The sequence below is a fragment of the Tetrao urogallus genome (assembly GCF_951394365.1).
Source record: "Tetrao urogallus genome assembly, chromosome: 4".
Lineage (NCBI taxonomy): Eukaryota > Metazoa > Chordata > Aves > Galliformes > Phasianidae > Tetrao > Tetrao urogallus.
This window is the reverse complement of record NC_136817.1, coordinates 68,564,236-68,590,588: the sequence shown is the minus strand read 5'-3', so window position 1 is coordinate 68,590,588 and position 26,353 is coordinate 68,564,236. Positions and strand designations below refer to the sequence as shown.

At 49.0% G+C, this 26,353-nt stretch overlaps 1 protein-coding gene across 1 annotated transcript in view; it reads right to left on the bottom strand.

Moving 5' to 3' along the window:
* Positions 1–26,353, bottom strand: part of PTPRA (protein tyrosine phosphatase receptor type A) — a gene marked incomplete at both ends in the record, with an annotated part of 95,354 nt that overhangs the window by 28,339 nt on the left and 40,662 nt on the right. The window contains one exon of the mRNA XM_079535095.1: positions 24,100–24,170. Coding sequence (XP_079391221.1) covers positions 24,100–24,132 — 33 coding nt within the window. The remainder of the gene's footprint in view (positions 1–24,099; positions 24,171–26,353) is intronic.

The following is a 26,353-nucleotide window of genomic DNA, read 5'->3' as shown; positions in this document are numbered from 1 at the left end:
GAAGGGCAGAGAAACAATCAGATCCTGGAAGAAGAAAATGCGCGTTTCTTTTTTGTATTTTTCCTGTTTTTCAGGACAGCTGTTGGGCACGATGGCTTTGCGATCAGACAAAGAGTCGTCAGTCCTTGGAGATACTGAAGCAGAACCTAAAAGAAAAATGCAGTTTCTTGTCCTTAGTGACTACATAATGGCCCAATGGGGTGGTTCACTTTGAGCCATGTTCTTCACGATTCACTTTGTATTTTAATCTCCCCAGCAACACGACTGCAGCACTGCCTGTGAAGACTTCCACAGCAGCCTTCAAAGCGTTCAGGGCACAGAGGGGAACAGTGACCAGCAGAAAATGGGCACAACCCAAGCAAAACCATCCCATGGCTAAGACGAGAAGGAATCCAACTCCCTCTCCAAGCAATTGGAAGAGAAGAAGGTTACCAGGAGTAGTCAACATGGATTCACCAAGAGGAAATCATGCTTGACCACCCTGATAGCCTTCAATTATGTCATCAATGGCTGGATGTCATCAATGGCTGCTCTCCCCCCCATCAATGGGGGGAGAGCAGTGGATGTTGTGCACCTTGACTTCAGCAAGGCGTTTGACACCATCTCCCATAACATCCTTGTTATGAAACTTAGAAAATGTGGAATAGATGAGTGAATGGTGAGGTGGATGGAAAACCAGCTGACTGGCAGAGCTCAGAGGGTGCTCATCAGCAGTGCAGAGTCTGGCTGGAGGCTGTAACAAGCAGTGTTCCCCAAGGGCTAGTGCTGGGTCAAGTCTTGTCCAACATCTTTATCAACAACTTTGCTGAAGGGACAGAGTACATCCAAGTTTGCTGAGGATACAAAGCTGGAAGGAGTGGCAGAAACACCAGAAGGCTGTGCTACCATTCAATGAGATCTGGACAGACTGGAGAGTTGGGCAGGGGGGAACCTGGTAAGGTTCAACAAGAGCAAGTGTAGGGTCTTGCATCCAAGGAAGAATAACTGCATCCATAAGTACGGGCTGGGGGATGACCTGCTGAAAAGGAGCTCTGCAGAGAGGGACCTGGGAGTCCTGGTGAGCAACAGGTTGGCCATAAGACAGCACTGTGCCCTGGTGGCCAAGAAGGCCAATGGCATCGTGGGGTGCATTGCAAAGAACTTGGGCAGCAGGGCGAGGGAGGTGATCCTCCCCCTCTGCTCTGTCCTGGTGAGGCCACATTTAGATCCTGTGCCCAGTTCTGGGCTCCTCAGTTCCAAAAAGACAGGGATCTCCTTGAAGGAGTCCAGTGCAGGGCCACCGAGATGATGAGAGACCTGGAGCATCTCCCACATGAGTAAAGGTTGAGTGGCCTGGGTCTGTTCAGCATGGGGAAAAGACTGAGAGGGGATCTGATAAATGGTTAAAAAGATGTAAAGGGAAGTGGGAGGCAAATGGATGAGGCCAGGCTCTTCTTGGTGCTGTGCAGCGATAGGACAAGGAGCAATAGCCTAAAACTTGAACACAGGAAGTTCTGTACTGACGTGTGGAAGAACTTCTTTACGGTCAGGGTGACGGAGCACTGGAACAGGCTGCCCAGAGAGGATGGGGAGTCTCCTTCTGTGGAGATACTCAAGACCTGGCTGGATGCTGACCTGTGCAACCTATTATACATCACTTTAGCAGGGGGTGAGACTCAACGATCTGAGATCCTTTCCAACCCCTGTGATCCTGTGAAGGCAGATTGGGCAAGCTGGAGCTGAAATGTTTCGTGAGATTGTTTCTATCTTGACAGCCAGGCTGCGTTGTGCGCTCAGTTCTGTGCAACAACTCCACGGCTTTCCCTTTAGCTTTGCATGGGCAAAGTGCTCTGTGTTGCAGGAGCATCATGACAGGAACGTCATCTCCGACCTGTTTCGCCAGGAAATCCCCAGCCCAAACCACAACCAATTGTCTTTTGTCATCAAACCCACAAGAAACCACAGAGCACGGTGTGGTTTCTACATCCTCAGTGGGGACGGCTGCACCTGTGGGGCCAGTAGAGAAATCCCCTTCACTGGTGCAGGAGGAACTGTGTCTGTGGTGTAACTACAGCTCTGTTGTATGAGTTTGTAGAGTCACAGAATGACAGAGCTGGAAGGGACCTGCAAGGATCACCGGTCCAACGCCCAGCTCCACACAGCACCACCATGAACACAAAGGAAGGAAAAGAAACACCAGAGCAATGGGAAGGCTCCTTGAGGACACCTGAGGGAGGCCACCAGGATGGGCCCATCTTCCTCCCCTCTAGATGGAGCTCCAGGAGAAGCCTGAGGTCCCTTTCCCAATACAAAGGAGAGAGGTTGAGCCTGCAACCCAATCTGCTTTGGAAAAAACCCAGGGTGAAAGCCAGCACATTGTCAGATTGGTGATTCCCTCCTGCAGCAATGGCCATCACATCACACTCAGGACAAAACATCTCCCTGTCCTTCACTGGGGCAATTCTCAGCCCAAAATGGTGCCCCAGTGCCTGATGCAGGGGCAGCCATTGATACTGATGGGGTGGCTGAAAGAAATGGTTTCTTTGAGATTTTCAGAGATTTAATTTGCTCCAGGATCACAGATATTTCATTCCGCCATGGATTCACAGCATCTCTGGCCATTTTGTGTGCAAAAGCACCAGCAGAGAATTTCAGGTTTCCTTGATGACAGCAGCCTGGGTGCGTATGAAAGAAACAACAGAGAGAAGGTAATGCTGGAACTCAGCTGTTATGGCCCATTCCCTTCTGCCAATAAACACCATCTTCCTGACCAGGCATTAAATATCACCTCACGTCACTTCTACTTTACTGATATTCCAACAAACATGAAGAATCTACAGCAGAGCTCAAACACTCCATATTAGCAAGCAATAAAGGCAAACCTGCAGCACCCAAGTCTTGTATAAAAGCATCCCCCCCCTGCAAACACACGATTCCAGCTGGACCATCGCGACGCTGCTCAATTTAACTCGCTGAGGCCTATCTGGGCTGGCAGAGAATTCCACCCACCTTATTTCTATTTCTATACAATGGCCACGGACAGCACCAGAGACATCCCCATCTTTGAAAGTGTCCCCTGTCTCAGCCTTTTGAAAAGGCTTTGAAAAGCAGCGCTCCCACACAAACACCCCTTCCCACCACCCCCTTGCTAGCAGCATAATGCACAGAAGGCTCCTCAGTCTTGCCATTAAATGAGAGATTCCCCTAGCCAGGCGTAAAATGGTACAGGAGCTCACACAGAACAGAGCTGGCTCTCTGTCCAGCTGCTTGTTGCTTTGTGAACACAAGACAAACCCTGTTGATGAAGCCCAGTGTTGTATTTCTCTGCTCGGTGGCAAAGCCAAACAAATTCATCTCATTTTGACCTCACAAAACGCAGCCCGACAACAACCAGGGGCAAACCTGCCTCCAATCTGAACCAAATGGAGGATGCACAATGCACTGGTTTGGTATCCTGGCTGGCAGAGCAAGTCTGGAGAGATGGGAATGGACTCATTGACAGAGGGTGCAGTGATGGGAAAAGAGGTAATGGTGTTAAACTAAGAGAGGAGAGATTTACAGAAGATGTTAGGGGGAAATTCTTTACTCAGAGGGCAGTGAGGCCCTGGCACTGAAGATGCCCCATCCCCGGAGGTGCTCAGGGCCAGGCTGGATGGGGCCATGGGCAGCCTGATCCAGCTGGCAGGTGTGCCTGCCCTTGGCATGGGCTGGAACTGCATGGGCTTTAAGGTCCCTCCCAACCCAATCCATTGATGATCCTATGATTCTAAATTCCAGATTCTTTATCTCAGTGCTTGGTTTGCCAACCTATACTGCACCTCAAGCCTCCCTGTGCCCGTATGGAGCAGGTGCAGAGGACGAGGAGTGATTATTTGAAGACCCTCTGCAAACGGTGCTACAAGCAAAGGCAGGAAAGGGTACCTCAGCTGGGATGGAGTGAAGCAAGAGATGTCATTCTGAGATGTCATTTTACACATGGGTTGAAAATGGAGTCCTACGCATAGTAGTGAAGCAGTGGCACAGGTTGCTCAGATAGGCAGTGGGTGCCCCATCCCTGCAGACACCCAAGGTCAGGCTGGATGGGGCTGTGAGCACTGATGGAGCTGTGGGTATCCCTGTTCATTGCAGGGAGTGGGACCAGATGGCCTGCAAGGGTCCCTTCCAACTCAAACGATTCTGCATCTTGTTGAGCATGTGCTACAGCAGAGGCAGATTTGCAGGCTCTGGTATAGGTGGTGCCACCTTCCCTCCCTCTCAAGTATCATGTGAGCTGAACAAGAGAATTCAGATCCAAGGTGCCCACAGGCTGCAGTGCTGCAAGCAAAGCCTCACATCACAGCCAGCACTCTGCAGGAGCTGCCAGCATGCAGCATGAGAGTAAGCGCTCCAAAATCAGCCCACAAGATGAAGTGAGAGCAGGCTGATGGCAAACCAGAGCAGCCATGCATTGACTGGACTGGCAGCAAAGACACTTCGGTCCCGAAAGCACACTTTGCCCTATGTGTGATGTGCTGCAGGAAGGGAGCAGTGCTTGCAGTCTCCACGTGATGCTCTCAGAGGCATTTCAGGTGTTGAGTGCTCCAACAGGAGCCGGAGGAACCAGTTACAAATGGCAGATGTTTATTCAGAGTCAAGCAACGAACATCAGCAGCACCCCTGACTTGTGATCCTCGGTGGCGTGGGCTGAGATTAAAATTAATGAGTTAAAAAATAAAGCAGTCAACCATGCTGCAAGCAAACCATCCCACCTCGCATCCTCAGTGCTTCTGAGTGCTACCAGATGTGACTCCAGACAGAATGAAGCCCCACCATCTCCTCACTGCTCTCTTTGGGCATGAAGGACTGCCAGCAGCCAACTCCAATGGAACCATGGGCCAGGTCACATCCCACTGCTGGTCCTGCCCTGGGGACACCAAGGGAAGGCCACAGGGATAAGGAGCAGCTGTGAAAGCTGTTTTAGTGCACAGAAGGAAGGAAAGTTTCGGGTGAGCCGCTTTAAGGATGCTTTAACTCCTCTCACCCCAGATTAGCCCCAAGGAACTCACCAGCAGCAAAGCCATCTCTCTTGCCAGGAAGTTGCCATGTCTGTGTCACACCAAACATCTGCGCTTTTAAGCCCTGGATTTTCAAATTGGATCAATGTGTTTGGAAGGGGGGGGGGGGGGGAAACATCCCAAATCGCTTGTTAGAGTTTCTCCAAACAGAGACACCGTTTTTCCTTCCTCCCCACTCCAGCTCCTCTCTTCTCCTCCCTCCGTGGGCAAAGTGGTTTGAGAGATTGCAGGGGAAAAACAATCGTAGACTCATTAAGGATGGGAAAGACCTCTAAGGTCATCGTGGATGTAGAAACAAGGGAAGTGGGAGAGCAGAAATGTGTCATGCAAACAGCAGGGAGTGCTGGGTACTTTGGCGTGAGCTCATAGAAGCAGCTTGGAAGAGGAGAGCAAAACACATATGCTTTGATGAGCGCATCCAAACACTGCTTTGGCAGATACTGCTTCTGTAATTGAAGATGTTGCAGTTCTGCGACAGGGAGCAAAGCTTGAGCCCTGTAATAGAAGAGGAATAACTTTACATAAGATAGCCCGGGAGGACTGGGTCCCACCAGCCAACATTTCTGCATGTGATTTACTGCCGTGGATTAGAGGGCTGCACACACTGCTCCTGCAGCAGGTCCGGCTCCTGGGCACCAGGCTGAAACCAGCTGGGGCAACCTCAGCCTTCCTCCCACGTTGCCCCGTGACCTTCCTGCCAGCCCTTCCCCAAAGCTACACGAAGGAAGCTGAGAAAAACAGCAGGGCTGCAGCAGGTAATGCGTTTTCCCAGGGAATGAGCTGCTAAAATGCAGATCGAGGAAGATGCTGGAATCTCACGATGAACGCAGATGTGTGCACTGAAGCATTTCCACTGCTGATCCAACAGGGTACTTTAAAGGAGACCCCACCGTAGGAGACACAGGAGCCCTCCTGCTCTGCTCCTGGCCCTATCAGGATGCATGTGCTCCATGTCATCCCTTTCAACACCCTCCCAGCCCTCTGCCAGCTCTCAGCTGCAGCAGATTTTCCCCCTGCTGACACCTGTCCTCACTCTCACTCTGAAGATTAAATATTTCTTTGGTGGCAGCCAGGTCTAACGCATCTCAGACTATTGGTAGAGAACTGACACGCATTTCAAGTCTGATCCCCCACCAAAGGGACTCCAAACATCCCAGCATCAGGGTAATTTCACATGTCTCAGCACCTCTGTTCTCCCTCTTCATTCAGTTTCTCTACTTAGATCTCAATGTGGGGCTGCAGACGCTTGAACAGAGGCCATGGAATGAGTTGATGATTTTTAAGGTCCTCAAATCACTTTATGATCCTATAATTCCATCCTTGGAGACCTTCAAAAGCCATCTAGGCATGCTTATGGGCACCCTGACTGAGCGAGGGTTGAACCAGATGACATCCAGAGGTCCCTGCCAACCTCACCCAATGATGAGCCTGTGATTCAAACCCCAAAACCTTCATGTTGCTTTCCTAATTTCTCAGAATGACTCTCACTGGCTCCAATGTTAAGCAGCAGAAATTAGTGCTAAGGCCAGGGTGGGACTCAAGCAACATTTCCATCTATTTTGGATCTTACCAATGAAGGTGTGGCAGTGATCTTGGTACTTACAATCCAAGTAGAGCAGGTAAGTCAAACCTACTTCACACAAAAGATGTCACACTCAGCCACAAAAACACCAACCAACTTGTCATCAAGTCAGGTCAACCTCATCAAGACGTCCCAAAGGTTGTCCCCACCCATAAGTGTATCTACCCAGAGTGATCTACCCCTGGTGCTCAGCATCAGTCCTGCCTGGAGCAGACCATGGCTCTACACTCCAGCAGCTGACAGCATCTTCATGTGGGACAGTTTTTGCTTTTCTCTCACCTCTAAAGGTCTGAAACGTCACGAGAGCCATTGGTGCAGCACATCAAAGCTGGGGTTTTCCCAGCTTGGCAGGCAGGAGCTGAGCTGCACACACACACAGGAGCACATAAGGTTATTTAACTGCACAAAGCTTGCAGGACCTAAGGGCTTGGTGAGGAAATCTGGCACCACTTGCTCCCAGCTGCTGGCAAGAAGTGGGTTCCTAGAGCAAAGTATTCCCCACTTCTGGTCGAGAAACTGGTTGCTTGCCCTGACAAGCTGGAATGCAGGTGACAAGCTGGGCAGACAAGGACAGCAAGGTGTCCTGAATCCCAGTCTTTGATTTCCCTGTAACATAGGTTGTACCTCACTGTGTGCAAGCTGCTGCCTCAGGGAGCCAGCTACTGTTTGGAGCATGCATGAACAATGGCACTGCTGTTTTTAACCCTTGCTGTGTAGCCACCTTCCCCCTGCCTGACCGTGGGAGTTGGCCGTCCAGCCTCCTTCCATCCATCCCAAACAGTGCAGGGATGAAAGGTGGCTCAATTTACAGGTAAGGGGCTGAGCAGGTCGAGGGGTCAGCTCCAAAATCCCTCCTGGCTCAAGCAGAATTTCCAAATGTTTTGTGCCTCCAGCCACGTAACCTGAGCATCAATGCAGAAGTGTCGGAAGAGCAGAGGAAGGAGGGGAAAAAAAAAGAGGTACATCTGGATTAATGAAAGCACCGAGTGACAAAACAAAAGGATGAGTTCCTCCTCTTTCTTCTAACTCATGTGACTGCGCTGGGTCATCCTCAAACAGCCCTTCATGTTTTACTGCAAAAGGAAAATTGGATTTCAATTCTTAGCCTGGAAGTCCTTTGGCTGCACAAGATGAAAGGCAGCTCCACTCAGGAAGTGAAGCAACTACAACCAGGAGCTAAATCCCTGCTGATCCAGGCCCCAGAGATCCTGCAGAACAATCTTAACAGAAGTGGCTCTTCTTCCCCTCTTTTTCCTCAGCAAGACTGCAAAATGAAAAGCATCTCTGACATTTAGCTATCCTGTACCCACCAGCAGCATCTGTGGTTTGGGTGGAAGATCCCAAGGTTTCCAATGCAACTTCTTCCCCTCCACGCCTGTTTATCTCCTGTGTGGTTTTTGGAGCAAGGTCCATGTTGAGGCAGACAGAAGTGTGTTAATATTTTATTTTTAATTGATCTTTTGTAGCGTTCTGATCCTCTTTGGCAGCTCGGGGGGGGGACAGGTCCCAGCCTGCTGCCGAGGGAGAGAAGAAGGTCTTGGGATTTTGCAGCATTCCCTCACCAGTGTTCAAAGCCATCTGTCCACCTCGGGCCACACCGTTCCAGCTGTTTTCAAGCAGGCTCCTCATGTAATCAGGATGGCCTGGAGTCAGTTAAAGGCAGGGCCCAGGCTATATTTACCTTGGCACCTGACTGCCAATGCTCAGCCTTCCGGAGTCCTCCTATTTCCTCCCCAAGTAACGAGTATCCGGATGGTGGAGAGGGGAGGAATTATAGAATCACCGAATGGCCCGGGTTGAAAAGGACCACAATGATCATCTGGTTTCAACCCCTCTGCTATCTGCAGGGTCGCCAACCAGCAGACCAAGCTGCCTAGAAGCCACATTCAGCCTGGCAACAGAATGAGGAATGAGGAACTCAGGTCTTTTGCCACTTGTACCCAAACCCTTCACCACGGCCAACAGCAGCAGTTTGTCACGGTGCTGGAAAACATCGAAGCTGTCAGAGAAAACTGAGATCCTTCTTTTCGGATGCCAGGGTCAGAGGGATTAAGCTACTTCCAAAGTTCAGATCCAAGGTCGCCCAGAAGTACTGGAGCTAGTAAATAGCGCCATGATTGTTTCATAAAACGAGCCCACTGCACTGGATTCACGTTCAGAGAGCTGAAACACCTGCTGTACGTTATTTCAGAAGAAATTTCTTTTGGGGGGAAAAAAGAAACCACTCCTTGCTACTACTGGAGAACGCACCAACGCCGTGCTCCACAAGCCCTGCCCTCCCAGCACAGCATGGAAGGTGTCCAACTGACCCAGTTCTCAAAATCTGGGTGCGTAAGGACAAGACCTTATTATTTCCATTGAGAAAACATAATTCATGTGAGCCAAGGTACGTTTTTCGGCGTGTACAACTCACTGTCCTCTCCCAACCTATTGAGGGAAGCGCTGCAGCTCGTGTTCCCGTGGGGGGGACGGCGTTATCCGCCACGTAAAAGCCTAAAATGACACTGCCCTACAAAGAGCTGGGATAAATTGACCCCTCTGAGCAAACGGGTTGCCAAGCTTTTATCTTCCTTTCATTGTCAGCTGACGCTGAAGCGGAATAATTAGACGATACGGGGCTGTGCGAGGCAGCATTGGAAAGCCCTGCCTTGGCCACTCCATTGTGTCTGTAATGCCCACGTTGACTATTATACATATCTACTGACTTGGAAAGCTGCTCCCAGTTTCACACTCATTCCACGTAGGTGTACTTCTGTCCAATTAACGCTGGGGTGCATTAAGGCAATCAGTGGCGAATTTTGGATTGGGAAAACAAAAGGATTTCAAAAGGATGGGGATGATTCCAGCTGGGTTTTCTCATCCTTCATCCAGTCTAGACTTACAAGTCCCAGGACACAGATGACTTCCGTTTCTCCGCTGAGGTTCTGCCACAGCATTAAAAAAAGCGCAATAAAGGGAACAATAAAGCATCAAGATGTGCCTAAAATTAGCAGTTTCCATAAACAACCTCAGTTTATAAAACCTCAAGTACAACAAAAGCAAAGAGCAAATGGGGCAATTATTTAAGAGTTGCGGGATAAAAGGAAACCTTGCTCGAAGCTGTTATCAGGAAATCTATCTGTATTGTGTTTCAGTTTTGATACTGACTGAAATAACTTCCATGAAATCACCATTGTGCTGCTAAGAATTAGCTAAATTGAAGCAACATCCCATAATCGCCCTGCCTCGCCCGAGCAATAAATGCAAGAGCAGCCCACAATTGCTGGGTTATTTTCTGCCAAGTTGTAAACTCCCATGCATTTGGCAATGGTTTTCCCTTCGCACACACCTTGCCTTCTCACACAGGGGAGGAGAAAAGGGGTGAGATTATTTCCGTGTGATCTTCAGCTCTACTCACGCTCACGTTCTGGACTTCACGTAGCAATAAAGCTGTAACCCCTGGCAATGCAAGGGAATGGGTAATTTAGGAAGAAAATACCATAGCAGCATTTCTAATGATACGATTTGTAATACGGAGCGATGTTTACCAGGCTGCCCAGGGAAGGTGGTGAAGCCACCATCCCAGGAGGTGCTCCAGAATCACGGAGATGTGGCACTGAGGGATGTGGTTATGGGCACGGTGGATGGGTTGAAGTTGGTCTCGGGGATCTCAGAGGTCTTTTCCAACCTTAACGATTCTATGATTTCATACAACAGCAGTAGCAGAAAAATACTCCTCCTGTTGCCGAGGAGGATTAAAGTGTCTTTTAAAACAATATTCAGGATTCGTTACTGAGAAGAGGCGTGCAGAAACTGGCAGGGGACTGGAGATTATGCAGCATCCAGTTTCTGCTGTCCCTCGCAAGTGGCAGAATTCAGAAGGAATTAAAGCTGTCAGGGGGGCTAAAATTGCTGTGAAGGACCTTTCCTACTGAAAAGCCATCTCCTTTCCCAAGAACAAACCCATTTGGGAAGGAGATGGATGTGCTCTGTGCTGCTTACAAGCGTGGACCCAAGGGAAGCCCCTGAAGTCTTGGTTAGGAGAGGACATCTGAGATAGAAATGCCCTGTCTGGTTCGATTTCTCACCCTTGAGACAAGGGAATACGAGCCCTATAGCAGAGGATCAGCTAAAGATGGATATTGTAGCTCATATGGCCTCAAAAATAGACCTGCAGGCACTGGGGTAATACACTGCACGCTGAAACTGGTGTTTCAAGGACAAATATAACCATGAAGTCAGCAGCTGCAGTGCTGCCGACACTCTTCAGAGATGTAATGAATAATCTTTTTTTTTTCCACTGAGGTTAAATCACAGGTTTCCTTGTACAGGTTCTCCACACGAGCCCAATGGGATTAGGTCGAATGCTCAAACACAGCATCCTGTTGCTCAAGCACACCACAGACCTCAACTCCCTGCAATGCTGCTTTATCCAACACTGCAACCCTCATCTTCCCTGCCTCAAGCACCAGACCAAACTTCAATCCATCTCCTTCCTAAATGCCCTCCTATCTTTTCCCTCCTCCCACATCCTCCAACCTCTTGCTCTACCACCCAGTGTATAGCTTTGTGGCAAAGCCACTCTTTCTAGGTAAGAAATTACCCTCAGATCTCCCCATTCCTCCTTGGAAACTCACATGCAGCCAGAGATGCTCGTTTCCCTTCCCGTTAGCAGAAGCAGAACCGCGCTGTAGATAACAAGGCTGGTGGTTGACCACTTGTGGTGTTCAGGCCATGATTCAGAGCTATTAGCCTCATCATTTAGCATTACCAACAGCCTAAATCCTAGCGTGCTTCTTTTCTTGACACCAACCTGCATGGATGACCAAGACCAGAAGAAAGGGGAAATAAAAGGTCGATAGCCAGCTATGCTCTGCCCAAATTTGTGACCCCAGCAGACAGCACAGAGGGGGAAAGTTTTTTTGTGAGGGAAAGCAAAGGAAAAACTCTTCAAATCTCAGTGGAAGAGCACTCAGCTGCTAAGCTCCAGAGCTGACACCCTACTGACACGAGCCACTTTTGGGAGATGCTACGGTTTCAGAAGAGCAATCGTTGCTATGATGGTTACACCCTTCTACATCTAGGAAGAGCCCAAAGGCTAACAAAGCTTTTCCAATTTAAAACACTACGGAGTAACAGAATCACAGCCCAGAAACACATTAACTCTGTGACAAATGGCTGTGACCTGTGCTAGTTTTTAATCCAATCCCTAACATCAGCAGCAACAGCCCATCTCCCTCCCAGACCTCTCAGCGGAAGGAAATGAAAACCAGATGACCTGGACAGGGAATGGATTGATTAGATCATCTCATCCTACCCATCACACAGCACAGGGCTGTTCCCTACCAGCAGCTCCCCAAATACTCCATCCTGACTCACTCAAAGAGGTCCAAAGCAATGGAGTTTCCACCTCTTCTCTTGGGATGCTATTTCTCCCTGCAGACTGAAACACCTCGCTGCCAGGAGGCCTTTCCTATCAGATTTTCCTCTTGAAAATATCTTCATTTCAATTGGCAGCTCCCACCTCCCCCCCACGTATGTGCATTTATGAACTACACTAATTAAACAGATTAATACTAAAAAGGAATTACAATTTAGGAATAAATTAGCGTGTTTTCCTTTCATCCTCTACAAAAAAGCCCAAGATGTCAAAGGAAGTCTGAGACTCTCTGACATCTTCCGTTCTTAAATTGGTCCCACAGCTCATCATTACACCTCCCCTCTATCCATACAAGTTAATTTGCTTTCCTTTCCTTTTCCCCATTCTTTTAAAGGCAGAAGGGACGAAGGCAGAGAAAAAAGGGGAAGGAGCAGGATTAGGGGAGAGAGAGAGGGATCATCCCTTTGGACCTGTCTAGCACATGGAAATGCAGGCTCCGAAGCCTTGTCTTATGAATATCCCTAATTCCATTTTAGATTGGCAGGCAACAGCCTCTTCACCTAAATATGGCAGGGGGGTTGGAGACTCATGATCCTTGAGGTCCCTTTCAACCCTGGCCATTCTGTGATTTTGTGAATACACCAACTATGCATCAAGGAAGAGAAAGGCTGACTTATGGCCAAATGGCAGCCAGCAGCTTCGAAAGTGAAGGACCAAGAAGAGAAGCAATGGGGAAAGATGAAGGTTGAATTGCCATCCTGGGCTCATCTACACCAATGCCTTGCCATGCAAGTGTGTCTAAAGAAGGGCTGTAGGAAAGGACAGACTCCTCAGCAGGGTCTGCTGTGATGGGACAAGGGCAATGCTCTCAAACCAGAATGGGGGAGGTTGAGACTGGACCAAACCCTCCAACTCCAAACGATTGCACGACTCTATGAAAGCCAAAGGGAGCATTTTGGTGGGAGGGTTCAGGTGGGAGCTGCCACGCAGAGGGATGGGTGGGAAGCTCGTGCTGCAGAAGGGCTCTCAGTTTTGCAGAGTCATTTCCCACCCTTGCACGGCATGGTCTAACGTTGAAAAACATTCAGCTGACCTCAGAGTGTCCACACCTCCTGTGCCCTTTATTTTGCTGCTGGCTTCTGGGAAGTGCAAGACTGTCCCAAGGAAAAGAAGAGCCAGGAACTCATGGAGAAGTGCCAAGCTTGGAATTTTGTTTAAAATACGCATCAGAAAGAGCTGTGAGAATAAATGCATGTTTTGAGTGCTCTACTGCTTCTTAATGGACCGAAATAAAGCGGTCTTGGAAATAGGAAATGCAAATTGGAGGGGAAACGTGGAGCACAACCAGGCAGCCTGCCCTTCCTTCGCTGCACGGCTCGCTTTCTTGGCTGCAAGGCACGGCGAGGAAGTGATTATAAAGCATTTATTTGCAAAATCACAGCCAATAAATCCAAGAGCAACGGAACCCTCCCTCGCACCGCTCGCTCCTTGGTGGTGGGAATGGAGGAGACATGAACCTACGGGTGGGCAGCACCATTCTCAAGGTTTTTTGGAACTGATGGTGCCTTCCAGGAGCAGCAAGGGGAGACGCTGTCCCACAGCTCTGTTGTTTCAAAGCCTAGGAGGGAAAATAAAAGCCCTAAACAGGCTTTGAGCATTGCAGGCGAGTCACAGGATCACAGAATGGATGGGACAGTGGCCCTTAAAGACCATCCAGTTCAAACCCCCTGCTGCATCTGAAGGGATTTAAGGGAATACCCCTTCCTTGCAAAGGTGTTCAGAAAAAGGGACTGAATAAGGGAGAGCAATAGAGAAAATAAAACAGTACAGACAAAGCCGTCCAATTCCCCTCCCCTTTCCTGCAGATAAAAACCAATAGGCTGTTCCATCACAAGCAAACCACTGAATGCAACTCGCTGCCTGGAAAATCACTGAGGTCAAAAGCACGACAGAAAAAGGAAAAGGGATTAAACAAACGGATGATATAATCTACACAGCTATAACTCAGCCCTTGCAGATATAAATAGCTGCACTGCGGGGCTCAACTTAACCACTAATTTGCAGTGCAGTCAGAAGGGGGGCAGGCACCCACCCCCACGAGCAGATTAATCTGTAATTGCTCTTTATACATTGCTGACACCTTGCTTTGAAGTGCTGAAGCTGGTACCATCTCACAGCAGGGGCTGGCCCTGGGAAGGGCTGAGACGTGCCTTGCTGCTGCTTCAACCTGCGCACACCAGAGAGGAGATGGCTCTAACCTACAGGGACAGGAGATGATCAAAGCCCGGTATTCTCCAAAAAGGAAAGCAGGATGGAGGTGATGGTTCAGGTTTCACGATGTTTTTATAAGACTTTAATTGCAAATAAACGCTGATTGGGATATTCAAATGTTTCAGAGCACTTAAATCACTTCAGAGCCTTTGTAAATCCCTCTGGAAATACGAGTGAAGAACAGGGTGCTGATGTGACAGGAGTAGGGCCAGCAGGATCACTGAATCACAGAATGCTTTGAGCTGGAAGGGACCCTTAAAGTTCATCTGGTCCCACTGCCTGCAATGAGCAGGGACACCCACAGCTCCATCAGTGCTCACAGCCCCATCCAGCCCGACTTTGGGTGTCTGCAGGGATGGAGCATCCACCACATCTGTGTGCAACACATTCCAGTGCAACATCAGCTGCTGGAGATGGTGGCTTTCAGAACGGGTCCCCAGCCAGTCTCCATCCCCCATTTTGTCCACCTTCCTCGACTCATCTTGTTCCACTCGAGGGAGGTGATGAGAGATGATCGAAAAGCAGCAGTACAGGTGCTTGTCCTATCCTGGCACACATCCCCTCTTCTACTACATTAACTTTTAGAGGAGAAGTTGCTTCACTTTCCACAGAATCAAAGAATGACAGAATGGAAGGGGCCCACAAGGACCATCGAGCCCACCCCTGGCTCCACACTGCACAGGGCTGTAATATATCCTAGTGTTCACGTTTCCAACATCTGCACTTTTGAACAACACAACCTTGATGGCTGGGGGACTGGCTGTGTGTTCAGTACTTTTCTAGCTGCATCCAACCACCCCCCCGTACACAGAAACACAAAATCATTAAGGCTGAAAAAGACCTCTAAGATCCCTAAGTCCAACCCCAACCCATCCCACCATGCCCACTGACCACGTCCCTCAGTGCCACATCTCCATGGCTCTGGGGCATCTCCAGAGATGGTGACTCCACCACTCCTTGGGCAGCTGTGCCAGTGCCCGACTGCTCTTTTGGAGAAGAAATGTCTCCTAATATCCAAACTGACCCCCCCGGCACAACTTGAGGCCATCACCTTTCATCCTGACTCTAGTAAGGCATTCTCACGTGTCCAGCAGCTTTAGTGCTCTGTCAGTACTAATGTCAGTCCCCAGAGCATCTCAACCTCCTTAGTTCTTCGTCGAACAAAAAATACTGGGTATTTTATCGCCCTCCCCCAGGATATACATAGAATGATAGAATTATTAGGGTTGGAACAGACCACCAACATCACCCAGTCCAACCGTTGAACACGTGCACATGTACCCAGGTAGAGCGCTTGCCAGACTAACAGGTGATTTAATGTGAAAGCGTGGCAAAGGGGAATTCGTGTCTGATACCCAGTTCTGCAGACATGTATTAAAGTCAGAGGGAGCCCTCCCTGCTGCTCCTGCTCCAAGCCAACGCCTTGCTGCATTTTCCACAAGTCAGCCTGTTTGCTGTCCGATGGAAAGGCTTCACGCTTACTTTTGCTTTCTGTTTAGCTTGCACTGAAGCTATCTTTCACTTAGGATGAGCTTCGAGTTCAGCAAATGCCTACACCTGAGGAACTGCATTCCTCCCCAGTCTGTTCATAAAAATAGGTGCATGAACAAAATAATGATATTGTAAAGCAGACCATGAACCAAAGAGCTTCCCCTCCCTTTAGTACTCACAATGCACACTTCCTTTCCCCATGCTCTGAAGCAGTGATGCTCAAACCACAGAATAAGGACCAAAGGTGAGCCTGGGCTTCTCAGTGATGATCTGCACTACACAGCTTTAATAGCATTTCCAATTAAGCACTTGATAAGATTAATCATCATCTTCAGCCAGCTGACAGCCATTCAAAAAGCACAGCAACAGCCACTTTAAAAACAATGAAAACTCTTAAACACCTGCCTGAGGGATGAACAAAGTAGTGTCTAGCAGATATTATCTTTTTTATTAAAGGGCAAATAAAATTGAACCAGGGAAAAGATGTTTTAAAGCAGTTAATGGAGAAGAGAAAGTGGGCATCTCCCTAAAACATCTTCCCAAATGATACATTTCAGGCTGTAGTCAAAACACATAAAAGTAAAGAAATAGCCATTAAATGGGTTTGGATGGAGCCTCTGGCTCGTGCTCAGGAAAAGGAAAGCCTTTTAAAAATGAACGCATCCGTCCCCAAAGCAAAGCAAAGTGTAATTGGGGAAGGAACAACCAAGAAGAGGAGGTAAAGCTGATCATCCATGGGCACCCGGCTGAAAAGCAGAGGCATGCCAGGAGTCTTGGTTTGCTCGGTGCCTGAGGACACTTGGCTGTGGCCTCGATGTCATACCTGATGGTGGGTGACAGATGAGCACAGGGAGCAGCAGTGGGGTGGGCTGGGGTTGCACTTGAAGATCTTGGAGGTCTTTTCTAACCCCAGCAATTCTGAAAATCAATTTCCTGTGCTCTGGTCACCCGGGGAAACAAATCTTCATAATGCACACCGTGTATACGAGCTCTCATCCGGCCGAGCAGGAGGCACAGCTCCATCCTGGTGGTGCTGAGCTCTTCTTACGGGTGCTGCCAGCCCATGGGCTGCCCTTCTTCAAGATGAGCAGTTTCCCAAGCTGTGACACACGGTGAGCTGCCCAAAGTAACACCCACACCGCTGAAGGCAGCGATCCGTTGTAACTGTAGTTTCAGAATGCTTTTTCAACTGTAATTTCGGGCACAGTTCAGCTGTGTTTTCAAGGGGACACCTGGTCCAGACAAGGGAGGACAACCCCTGTCCTCGCTGAGGGCTTCAGCTGTGCATCGCTGCCTTGATGCTGACTGGAAAGAAAGCATTTCAGCAATGCACCCCTCCCTGCACAGGCTGCATCACAGAATAACCAAATGGCTTGGGTTGGAAGGGACCTCAATGATCATCAAGCTCCAACCCCCCAACCAAAAGGAGGGCCACCAACCTCCACATTTAGAATCATGGAATCGTAGAATCACCAAGGTTGGAAAAGACCTAAAAGATCATCCAGTCCAACCGTTCACCCATTACCAATAGCTCCCACTAAACCATGTCCCTCAACACAACATCCAAATTTAATACCAGCCCAGGCTGCCCAGGGCCCCATCCAACCTGGCCTTGAACTCTAGCTGTAGGGATGGGGCATCCACAACCTCTCTGGGCAGCTGTTCCAGCACCTCACCATTCTCACAGTAAAGAACTTCCCCCTGACATCCAACCTGAATCTTCCCTCCTTCAACTTCAAACCATTTCCTCTTGTCCAGCAAATGTAAGGCTCAACCATACAGAGGTCCTAACCACCTTTCCCCACTGCCCCAGCTGTATTCCTCAGCTTCAGCTTCTCAAGCCATCCTTCCTGCTATCTCATCTCATCTCCCTTTCCAAGTAGCAGCCAAGTAGGAATGGTCTGTACTGCTCACTCCTACCTACATTTCAGAAGCCCAGATGGAAATTCAGCTGCCATCCCAAACACAAAGCCCATTTCCAAATGCATTTGGATACTCCTTGCTTCCTAAACACAGCTTTATAGGATAAATTCCATCCATCATCACTCATTTCACTTTCCAGAGCTTTTTCCCTCTCTCCAGCTCTTCAAAGAGCTCCTTGACCTTGCTGGTTTGCTCATCAAATGCCAGCGCCTCACTTCCAAGCTGTGAGGTTTGAAGACATTCAGAATGCTGCCACGAATGCTCTCTGCAGCAGCAAAACCCCACAGATTGCCACGTTAATTTCCCCAGGTGTAGCATGCACACCGCTGCCCTCATGAAACCAGAGCCTGCACAGAAGCACCTGGATAAATAACAGAGACAGGGCGTACGCCTTGCAAATACATCGAGCTTGACAGGTATCTACGCAGTGCACTCAAAATGCAAGCCTGGGAATTAAATTCACTGTCAACAAGCAGCAGTCAAGCAAGACCAAGCTTCCCTTTATCACTTTCCTCCCCCACATTATCCTTCCTTCTTGCACCAGGAATAATTTACCTCTCCCCGCGCCTCCGCAGGTAGCAGCGAGCTTCTCTCTTGGTCTAAGGGTTCTCACGTTCAGATCAAGCTCAGAGCAGTTGGCTCTCTGGGTAAGACTGATGAAGCTTTTTGTCTCAGAACCGGAGGATTTACGCATCAAAAGCTTCTCTGCCTCTCCCCAGCTGCTGCAGCTTACCTGCTAGCAGATATTGCTTCCCATAAACCACATCTACCGTACATCACCACGGGTGGAACATGGCAGCTTGCAAACACACTGCTATTCCAGAGAGTAACTATTCCAGCCTGCCTTATCCTCCAGTGCACATCCACATAATACATACATGTTTATTTATTTGCCTTCAAAATGACTGGGTGTGTAAAGGGAGCAGGTCCCCAGCCAAGCAGTGCTTCCTCACCGCAAGGAGATCATGCATGCATGTGCAGCATGACAAATCTGCCTAACCATGGACTGGAGATGCAAGAAGGCCCCGTGGTGCTCAACACCTTCCTGCAGCATATGAGGTTCTGCTGTAGGGTGCAACTCTGTGATTTCTTGGTCTTTGGTTTGTGTAAGATGGGACTTCAACTCTGTGAAAGGGTTGATAACAGCAGGACGAGGGGAAATGGCTTTAAGTTGAAGGAGGGAAGATTGAGGTTGGATGTGAGGGGGAAGTTCTTGACAGAGAGAGTGGTGAGGTGCTGGAACAGCTGCCCAGAGAGGCTGTGGATGCCCCGTCCATCCCTGGAGGTGTTCAAGGCCAGGTTGGATGGGGCCCTGGGCAGCCTGGGCTGGTATGAAAGATGGAGGTTGGTGGCCCTGCACATGGCAGGGGGGCTGGAGATTCCTGATCCTTGAGGTCCCTTCCAACCCTGGCCATTCTATGATTCTATGAGATGTTCATAGCTATTCCCTCTACCTTCAGCATCCTCCCTATTGGTACTGTGAAAAAATTGGTCAGAAAAAATTGCCCCAAACAGTTTGTGAAATAACTGCACTCTTTACCAAAACCCCAAAGCAAGGCTGATGACATTTCCTTTCCTTCCATTACGTAGCAGGAACTTCTGCCACTCAGTTCACCCAAAAAGCTCTGTGAAGGCACTGATGGAAACCTCCTTTGCCACAGGTCAGCCATTGCCACTTCGGGTTTCCTGCTGAAGACCTTTCATCTGCTCTGCTGCTTTGTTTGCTTTCTGTCATCTGACAGCGGGGACATTCTCTGCTGAATGGTGAGAATGGGGGATGGAAAGCCAACATCTGCACTGAGGATGCCCTGAACGAGCAGGAATGGGTGATTTAAAAGAAAGGAAGCACTGCACGGCTCCAACCTTCGGAGGCACGTCCAGCTTCCAGCAATGACTAAGGAGACTGAATGCCTTCCCTTCTGTGTTCTCACTTCCTCAACTTGTCATCTCCTCTCATTGTTTTTACCACGATTAGATAAGCTCTGGTGGCAAGGAATGTGTGCTCATGCTCACCTCTGTTACACAATATCACGCAACTGGAGGAGCGCAGACTGATTTGCTGATGCTAAATCAGCATTACCTGCTCAGAAAAAGATCACTTAAATCACTCAGTGTGTTCTTTGCTCGATGGGAAGGAGATATTCTTTTCAAGGAGACACAGATCAACTCACTCCTTTCATGCAACCAATGCAATCAAAATGGAAATGTGTCTGAAGCCACTGACGCGAAAAAGAATATTCCAGATTCAATTGCAACCATGTTTGACTGTAATCACTGTTGCTTGACCTCAGTGCAGACATAATGTTGAGGAAACCCTCAAAACTCAGCAAGAAACACCACTGAGAAGCTGAATACAGGATGCAGATGGCAGCTGCAACCCTCCCGAAAGTTTGGGCTGTGGCTGCTGCAAAAGGGCGAGCAACCACCGACCCGGTGCTGCTTCCCGTCCCACGCAGCTCACATGTTTTCAAGATCATATTGCAAAAAGAAAATAATAAAGAAGTCACCCGTTCTCAAAATTACACAAGAGCTGTTGCATTCTGTGCACCGATCGTTGCGTGAAATTAACAACCAGAGTGCAGGCAGCCCTGAGATTGGGTCTTCTTAAACACCTGCAGGAGGAAACCTGTTTGCAGAACAAACCACCAGGAGAAAAGAACTGCTATTCAGGGAGGTTGCTGACAGCAGCGAGAGAGGGAGGAGGGACGTTTGTTTATAGGCAGCAGCTCCAGGTATGGCCAGCAGGTCCCAGCATGCAGCCCAGCACAGCTTCTGTAAACAGCTGTCTCATTCAAGTCCGCAGCCCAATGCTGGCAGCGTGTGTTCAGTGCTGATGGTTGGGTGCTGTTGGTTTGTAACAGGCCACAAAGCATGCATCAGCAATGTCAAATTCAGCGTGGAAGTCTGAAGGGTCGTAGAGAAGCCTGCTTGACTTAAAATCATAGAATGGTTGGGGTGGGAAAGATCTAGAAGCCCACCCTGCCCCAACCCCTGCCATGGGCTGGGTGCCCCCAGCAGATCAGGCTGCCCAGGGCTCCATCCATCCTGGCCTTGAGCACCTCCAGGGATGGGGCACCTACAGCTTGTTTGGGCAAAAGAGCACAACTACTTTGGACTGAAGAGCACAAGCACTGGTGCTCTGTGATTTCTGTTCTTCTCAGCTTGGTCACCATCCACTGCAAATGCCACCAGGGTGAAGAGCTTTGAAAACAAAGGAAGGTCCTCCTGGCTACGTGACACATGGTGAAGGACGAGGTTGGATCCTGACCCGCCACCTCCCCTTTGCTTCTCTTGCAGTTTGCTCGCAGCTGCCAGGTAATGAAAACAATGGCACGGTGCTCCTTCCTGAGGAGTGAGGAAATGGATTTGGGGGTTCTGGTTGAGGCAAGTTGAATCTGAGTCAGCACTGTGCCCCGGAGCCAAAGGAGCCAACCGTACCCTGGGGTGTACCAGGCCCAGCACTGCCACCAGGCGAGGGAAGGGTGAGTCCTGCTCTGCTCTGTGCTGCTGGGACCTCACCTCCCGCACCAGATTTGGCACACAGCATAAGGCCATCAAACTGTCACACAGCACACAAAGGAGGGCTGTGCAGACGCCCCCAAACTTCCCTTGGCTCCTGGAAATCTCCTCGCTCCCCACCAACGGCTGCAGCAAACGGTGCCTCTTCACAGCCTCCCCTGCTCGCGCTCTGACAACAAATTAAATTTCAAGTTAATAAGGGAACGCATACCAGAGGGGCGAGCCAACCACAATTACTGACTATTATCTCTCAGGAAAGATCTTTCAGTTATTGTGGGTAACGCAGGAAACATCAGCTCAGCGATCAGCACTGCTGGTGATGGCGAGAAGAAAACCACACGCATTAAAGCTATTGTGCAAATCCACAGGGCATGGCGTCTCGGCTCCCACCTCCCAAAAGATGCTGGCAGACACGGCTGGGAGAGGCGCAGGGAAGGGCATGGATGGCTTGAAGGTGGTGAGCAGCTTATGTTGGGACTCTGGAGCAGCACACTGCTCACCCATAGCTTCTAATGAGTTGAAAAGCTCATGCCAAGACAAGCACACCACTTGCACTATCATCAATCACAGAATGGTGTCGATTGGAAAAGAGCTTCAAAGGTCACCAAGCACAACCATCAACCTGGCACACTGAGTGCGACCCTAAACCACATCCCCAGTTCCACATATGTTGCCTTCTACATGCATCTGTGCTCTTCTCAAAGTGAGTGATGGGAGCACTGAGGCACCACCCACCAGGTTCAGCTCTCAGCCACGCACCATGAGTTTCAACTCTTCAGTAGAGAAAGAAATTCTCTTCATCACTTTCCCTTATCAACAGCAATCTTACCATAGTATAAACCTCCCCATTTCATAGCAGCCCAGGCTGCCCAGGGCCCCAAACCTGGCCTTGAACACCTCCAGGGATGAACGGGGCATCCATAGCCTCTCTGGGCAGCTGTTCCAGCACCTCACCACTCTCATAGTAAAGAACTTCCCCCTGACATCCAACCTCAATCTTCCCTCCTTCAACTTAAAGCCATTTCCCCTCGTCCTGCTGTTATCAACCCTTTCACAGAGCTGACTCCCCTCCTGTTTTCAGAATTCTGAGTAAAATAAGTCAACCTCTGAAAACCTGGTTTTAAGTCACTCCAGCGTCAAGTGATTCTTTCATAGCTCTTCCTATTCCCGTGAGACATCACAATTTTAAATATTGGATAATTTGAGTCTGCAGCTCGAAGGTTTCTTCCAAAAGTCAGCTTTTTGCTTTTGGAAGACAGACTGCTGACACTATACCTAATATGCTTAATTAGGAATATATAGAAAGATCTCTCCAAGAGAACCAAAAACCCTTCAGATGAAATGCTCTGAGTGCCGAATCAAGAGCCCATCCATAATGACTGTTTACTCCCATCTTCTATGTGTTTTGGGCCATACTGTTTCAATCAGCAGTTCCTGCCATTGATGGAGTTGTTCCTTCCAGCGATGGAGCTGAACTCCACGAGAGGTCAAACATAATTGTCCCGGGTTCCCCCTAACTGGGGGATGTGGCTTTCTAAAAATCATGCTGGGATGAGAAGGAAAGAGGTCAGAGCATAAAATAAACACACACATCAGGATGCTGTCACACAGCCCAGTCCGCCCAGTATGGAAGCAGTTTTCCCCTTGATTTCAGCAGCTTTGTTTCAACCATCACATCTTGCTTTCCCCCAAGCACTTGGCTTTTGCTGACCATTGCATCCAGGCACCAAACCCCTCTCACAGCGCTCCGGTACCGCAGAACACAAGGAGAATGCTTTGCACAGATGTTCTTTTTGTAAGAAATAATAATTCATGCAAATCCCTGCTCCAAGCAAATTCCACAGGAGTGCATCTTATCACAAGCCAAACAAAAAGTACAGATACATCTGAGATCCATAAACCTGTATTAAAAGAATTTGTTCTTGTTACAGCTTGAATTTCCCCCTCTGCCTCCGACTCCTCTGCCAGTAAACTACCCAGCAACACCAAACAAGCAAACCACCAATTCCACAGCACTAAAAAGAAGCTTAAGCCCCAATTATGATATAAGGTAACACTGCTGTGAAAGGACTACAGATGTAACACGCTCCATATTCACCCCAAACACTTTCTTAAAACATTTACAGCCCTCATAAACACATCATCCAACCCATGACGTTGCTCTCATCAAGGCTCTCTCCCAACCTGGCTACACGTTGGGTATGGGCACATGGCAGGGGTTGGCCATGCTGGTGGGAACTTGGAGCCTGGAAGCTTTTCAAGCTCGTAAATTGGAATGTTTTAAGAGCTCAGGAGTGTGTAGATGGTCCTGGAGTGTATCTACAGTGCTTTCCACTTTTGCCCAGTAGTTCATCACATTTAAGAGCAGGGATTTTCCTCTATTTCATTCATCAAGAACAGAGTGCTCCCTCACCGCATCTGGAGGCTGACCAGCTTTCCGCAGAAGCTCAAGATGGTGAAAATAAAAACTCATAAAACGTATTTTTAGGGTTTCTGTGTTCGGTTGCTTGGTGGGTTGTTGTTTTTTTTTTTCAAAATGGGAAGTTAGAACCTGAATTCCAACCCAACCACTGGGCTTTAGCAGAACAAAAAAATCCCTGTGCTGAGTGCTCCCAAACAGGAGTCATGCCCCTTCCAACGCTACGCCAACAGAGACCTTATTATCCTTTGGGGGAGGAAGTCGGATTTTTTCCACTTAGCTGTGTTCCCAGGTAATTCTTAAATAAGATTTCCCTTCCCCCTGTGTTTAAAGGGACACTTTGCTCTAAAACAAACTACTGCCTTAGTGCCACTCCAAACTGCCGTCATTGTGTGCTTAGCCCTAAAATAGAACGATGACTGGTCTGCCACCAGTGAGCTCCATTTTATTTCAGGGAGACAACGCATTCCACGATGCCAAAATTAATAACACTCCTTCTTACCTTAATTATCGTAAGCAAATCGTCCACCTGCATGTCATTAGGAGCCCATAAAGGTTCTTCCAGCGGTGCCCCTGCAAACAAACCAGAAACGCCAAGCTTTTAATACCAAACAGGTACAATTCAGCAAGATCTTTGCACAACAGAATTACTACTGCTGCCAGCAAGGCAGTTTCACTTTGTTTTATCTATATGCAGAGCAACATTTTTCATTACTGGCCGAGCTAGAGCATCTGGGACAGAAGGAAGGAACCTTGAGTGTGCAGAGGTTCAGAGTTCATCATATTCAGAGTTCATCTTTTCCCACCCCAAGGAAAGAGGCACATCCATCACCATGACTTCTGGCGGCCATGCACCCATGGGTTTCCCCAAATCCAAGCGTCCCCAGACACAGATTATAGGGTCAGTGCAGCCCAAAGGCTCTCTGCATCTCTTTGCTGCCCTGCATCAGCTCTGACGCAGCAGCAGACTCCTCGCACGGCCAAGCCCTCCTTTCCCCAATCCCATTCTGTGAGCTGATACTACAAAGTACAAAATTAGAGACCCGAAGCAATTCTAAAATTGGAGTTGAATATATTTAACTAAATGAAAGCTTTTTTTCTCCACCTAATGAGAACTCTCAGCCTCTGAGGACACCTGATGCCGAGGAGCCGTGGAGCTCAGCACAAGCCCTGGGTGATCTCTTTGCTGCTCCTCACCTGCCTCAAGGGTTGGCTCCATCAGACTTCAATCTGATGGACACACAGAATGCTTTTTAACTCTACAGAAGAAAAAAATCTGTTTTTTGTTTTGTTTTGTTTTTTTGAGTGTAATACAATCAGGACTTTCAAAGAAGTGAAAGCAGGTGATCGTGCTGACTCTGATTAGAGAATCACAGAATCACTGGGGTTGGAAGGGACTTCAAGAGATCACTGAGTCCCAACCACTGCTAAAGCAGTTCCCTACAACGGGTTGCACAGGTCAGCATCCAGCCAGGTCTTGAGTATCTCCACAGAAGGAGACTCCCCATCCTCTCTGGGCAGCCTGTTCCAGTGCTCCGTCACCCTGACCGTAAAGAAGTTCTTCCACACGTCAGTACAGAACTTCCTGTGTTCAAGTTTTAGGCCATTGCTCCTTGTCCTATCGCTGCACAGCACCAAGAAGAGCCTGGCCTCATCCATTTGCCTCCCACTTCCCTTTACATCTTTATAAACATTTATCAGATCCCCTCTCAGTCTTTTCCCCATGCTGAACAGACCCAGGCCACTCAACCTTTACTCATGTGGGAGATGCTCCAGGTCTCTCATCATCTCGGTGGCCCTGCACTGGACTCCTTCAAGGAGATCCCTGTCTTTTTGGAACTGAGGAGCCCAGAACTGGGCACAGGATCTAAATGTGGCCTCACCAGGACAGAGCAGAGGGGGAGGATCACCTCCCTCGCCCTGCTGCCCAAGTTCTTTGCAATGCACCCCACGATGCCATTGGCCTTCTTGGCCACCAGGGCACACTGCTGGCTTATGGCCAACCTGTTGCTCACCAGGACTCCCAGGTCCCTCTCTGCAGAGCTCCTTTTCAGCAGGTCATCCCCCAGCCCGTACTTATGGATGCAGTTATTCTTCCTTGGATGCAAAACTCTACGCTTGCTCTTGTTAAAGCCCTCAGTGTGCAATGTTGCTATCGATATTTGCATACACAACATACTCATCTTTCAAAGATGCCATGCTCTGAGCACTCAGATTGCACTGCACATAGAATCACTGAATGGCCTGGGTTGAAAAGGACCACAATGATCATCTGGTTTCAACCCCCTGCTATGTGCAGGGTCTCCAACCAGCAGACCAGGCTGCCCAGAGCCACATCCAGCCTGGCCCTGAATGCTACAGCCTCCTTGGGTAACCTGTTCCAGTGCTTTATCACCCTCTGAGAGAAACACTTCTTCCTAACATAAAACTCTCCTGTCTTAGTTTAAAACCATACCCCTTTGTCCTTTCACCATCCAGCCCCATGAACAGCCGTTCCCCCTCCTGTTTATTCCCTTCAAGTACTGGAAGGCCACAATGAGGTCTCCCCAGAGCCTTCCCTTCTGCAAGCTAAACAAGCCCAGTTCCCTCAACCTTTCCTCATAGGAGAGGTGCACATGTCCCTGTTCACTGCAGGGAAGTTGGGCCAGATGACCTCTAAAGATCCCCTCCAACTCAAATGATTCTATGATGCAAATACAGCCTCACACGTTACTGAGGAGGGCACGAGAAGCCTGAAGATGTTGCATGGAGGGCCT